Below are 2,500 nucleotides of genomic sequence, written 5' to 3'. Positions count from 1 at the left end.
AGTGACGTCTCAACACACGGAAGGGAAAACACCATCTCAGAAACCACGAGGAAGGAAGAGGGAAGAGGAGGGAAGAGGAGGAGGAAGAGGAGGAAGAGACGATGATGTACAGATGGGGAGACAAGTGCAGGGAGGAGGAAAAGTTTTGGAAGGAGGAGAGAGAAAATGGAGGAAAGGAAGGAGAGGAGAGTTTAGGAGAGTAGAGAGAGAGAGAGAGAGAGAGAGAGAGAGAGAGAGGGGGGAGGGGTTCACACACAGGTAGCCTTCCCCATTCATCACTCACCTGTCCTCACCTTAAATCACGTGTCCCCTTTCCGCCCTCACCTGTCCCCACTCACTCCCCTCATCCACTCCCATCACTCACCTCACTTGCATCCACTCCCCTCACCTCTTCCCTCATTCCTCACCTATTCCTCTCTCTCCCCTCACCTCTTCCCCTCATTCCTCACCTATTCCTCTCTCTCCCCTCACACAATTTCCATCCCTCCCCTCAGTTATATCCACTCCCCTCACTCCCCTCACCTATTTTCCTCATTTCCCTCACCCCCTTAGCTATTCTCACACCCCTCACCTGTTCCCTCTCTCCCCTTACCATTCCTCCACTCCCCTCATTCCCCTCACCTATTCCCCTCACTCCCCTCACTTACTCCCCTCATTCCCTCACTATTCCCACACTCCCCTTAATTATCCGTCACCTGCCCCCCTCTTCCCCTCACTTATCCTCCCTTCCCTATTTACCCCCTTCCCATCTATCCCTGCTCCACATCTCCCCTCCCCACCTACCCCTCACCTCACATCTCCCCCTCCCCTCACTCCTCCCCTCACCCCAGTCACCTACCCCAGTACCTCACCTTTCCTTTTCTAGTATCATTGTTTTGACCTTGGTAGTTTTCCCTCTTACATAAAAAAAAGGAGAAAAAAAACTGTCCCCTCGCGTCCTCACCTGAGATGGCCTCCTTCCTGAGGTTGGGGAACACCTTGAGGTCGATGAGGGAGGAGATGACGCCCTCCAGTGTGCCGAACTGCGAGTCAGCCCCGAGAGTGAACAGCATGAGGAAGAACAACACTGCCCAGAGAGGCGGGAAGGGAAACTGGTTGATGGCCTCCGTGAAGATGATGAAGGCCAGACCCGTGCCTGCCGCGGACTAGGGTGAGAGAGAGAAGAGAGAGAGAGCAGGGGTTATGATGGTGGTGGAGGTGAGGGAGGAGGATGGGGAGGAGGTGAGAGAGGGAGATGGGAGGAGGAGGAGGAGAAACTTGAATTGAATGACTGACTGACTGACTGAATGAATGAATGAATGAATGAATGATTAACTAACTGACTGACTGACTGACTAACTAACTGACTGACTGACTGACTGACTGACTGACTGACTAAATCCCTAAATCGCTGACTGATGTAAATAAAAAGCATAAATCTTCTTTCACTACCAACTAAATGACTGACTGATTAACTGACTGACTGGAGGAGGAGGAGGAGGAGGAGGAGGAGGAGGAAGGACAAATAAAGATGAAGCATGATACTAGTGAAGGAGGCGGAAGAGGAAGAGGAGGAGGAAGAACATGAAGGAGGGAAGATGAGTTTTGGTACTTTTGTTAAATGAGAAGGAGGGGCTTACGGTGCTATAAGAAGGAGGAGGAGAAGAAGGAGGAAGCAGATGGCAGAGGAAATTGACTATGTTAATGGTGAAGGAGGAGGAGAAGGAGGAACACGAAGGAAAAAAGAAGGTTTTGGTATTCTAAATGAGAAGGAGGATATCAAGGTGCTAGTGAAGGAGGAGGAGGAGGAGGAGGAAGAAGAAGAAGAAGAAGAAGAAGAAGAAGGAATGAATGGTTATGGTACCGGTGAAATAAGAAGAAGAAGAAGAAGAAGAAGAGGAAGGAAAAAGGAGGAGGACAGAGGAAAATTGATTATGATACTACTGAAGGAGGTGAAGAAGGAACACAAAAGAAGAAAGAAAAGTTTGCATCAAGGCACTGGTGAAGGAGGAGGAAGAATAGGAAGGAAAGAAGGAAGGTTAAGATGGTGCTACTCAAGAAGGAAGAGAAAGGAAGGAAGGATTTGTTTCTGGTGAAGGAAGAAATGGAGGAGGAACATGGGAAGGAAGAAAAAAGAAAAAAAAAAGAAGAAAAATGGCTCCTGATTCTGTTAGTGAAGGTGGAGGAGGAAGAAGACAAAAGGAAGGAGAGTCATTTTACTGCTGATAAAGGAGAAGGAGGAGGAGGAGGAGGAGGAGGAGGAGGAGGAGGAGGAGGAGGAGGAGGAGGAACACAAAAGCTATCTTAAGAGGTACAATATTATCATCTACCGCCTCTCTTTATCATCTTCCATCCTCTGTACTGTCTAAATACGCTTGACATCATCATTTACCGTCTCTTCAAGTCCACACAGAGTCACCTTTATCATCCACCGTCTTGATCATCCATTGTCTGAACCTGCCTTCAATTTACCGGACTCAGATAGACCGAACTTTTGGATATAACGGATCGGAGAGGAAAA

General features: G+C 48.5%; 1 protein-coding gene across 3 annotated transcripts in view; it reads right to left on the bottom strand.

Annotated features, from left to right (window-relative positions):
- Positions 1–2,500, bottom strand: part of LOC123505748 (sodium-dependent neutral amino acid transporter B(0)AT3-like) — a 56,546-nt gene that overhangs the window by 13,447 nt on the left and 40,599 nt on the right. For all 3 annotated transcript variants that reach the window (XM_045257400.1, XM_045257401.1, XM_045257402.1), the window contains exon 9: positions 944–1,145. In XM_045257400.1, coding sequence (XP_045113335.1) covers positions 944–1,145 — 202 coding nt within the window. The remainder of the gene's footprint in view (positions 1–943; positions 1,146–2,500) is intronic.

Source organism: Portunus trituberculatus, chromosome 18 (genome assembly GCF_017591435.1).
Source record: "Portunus trituberculatus isolate SZX2019 chromosome 18, ASM1759143v1, whole genome shotgun sequence".
NCBI lineage: Eukaryota > Metazoa > Arthropoda > Malacostraca > Decapoda > Portunidae > Portunus > Portunus trituberculatus.
This window is presented reverse-complemented; position numbering and strand designations above follow the sequence as displayed.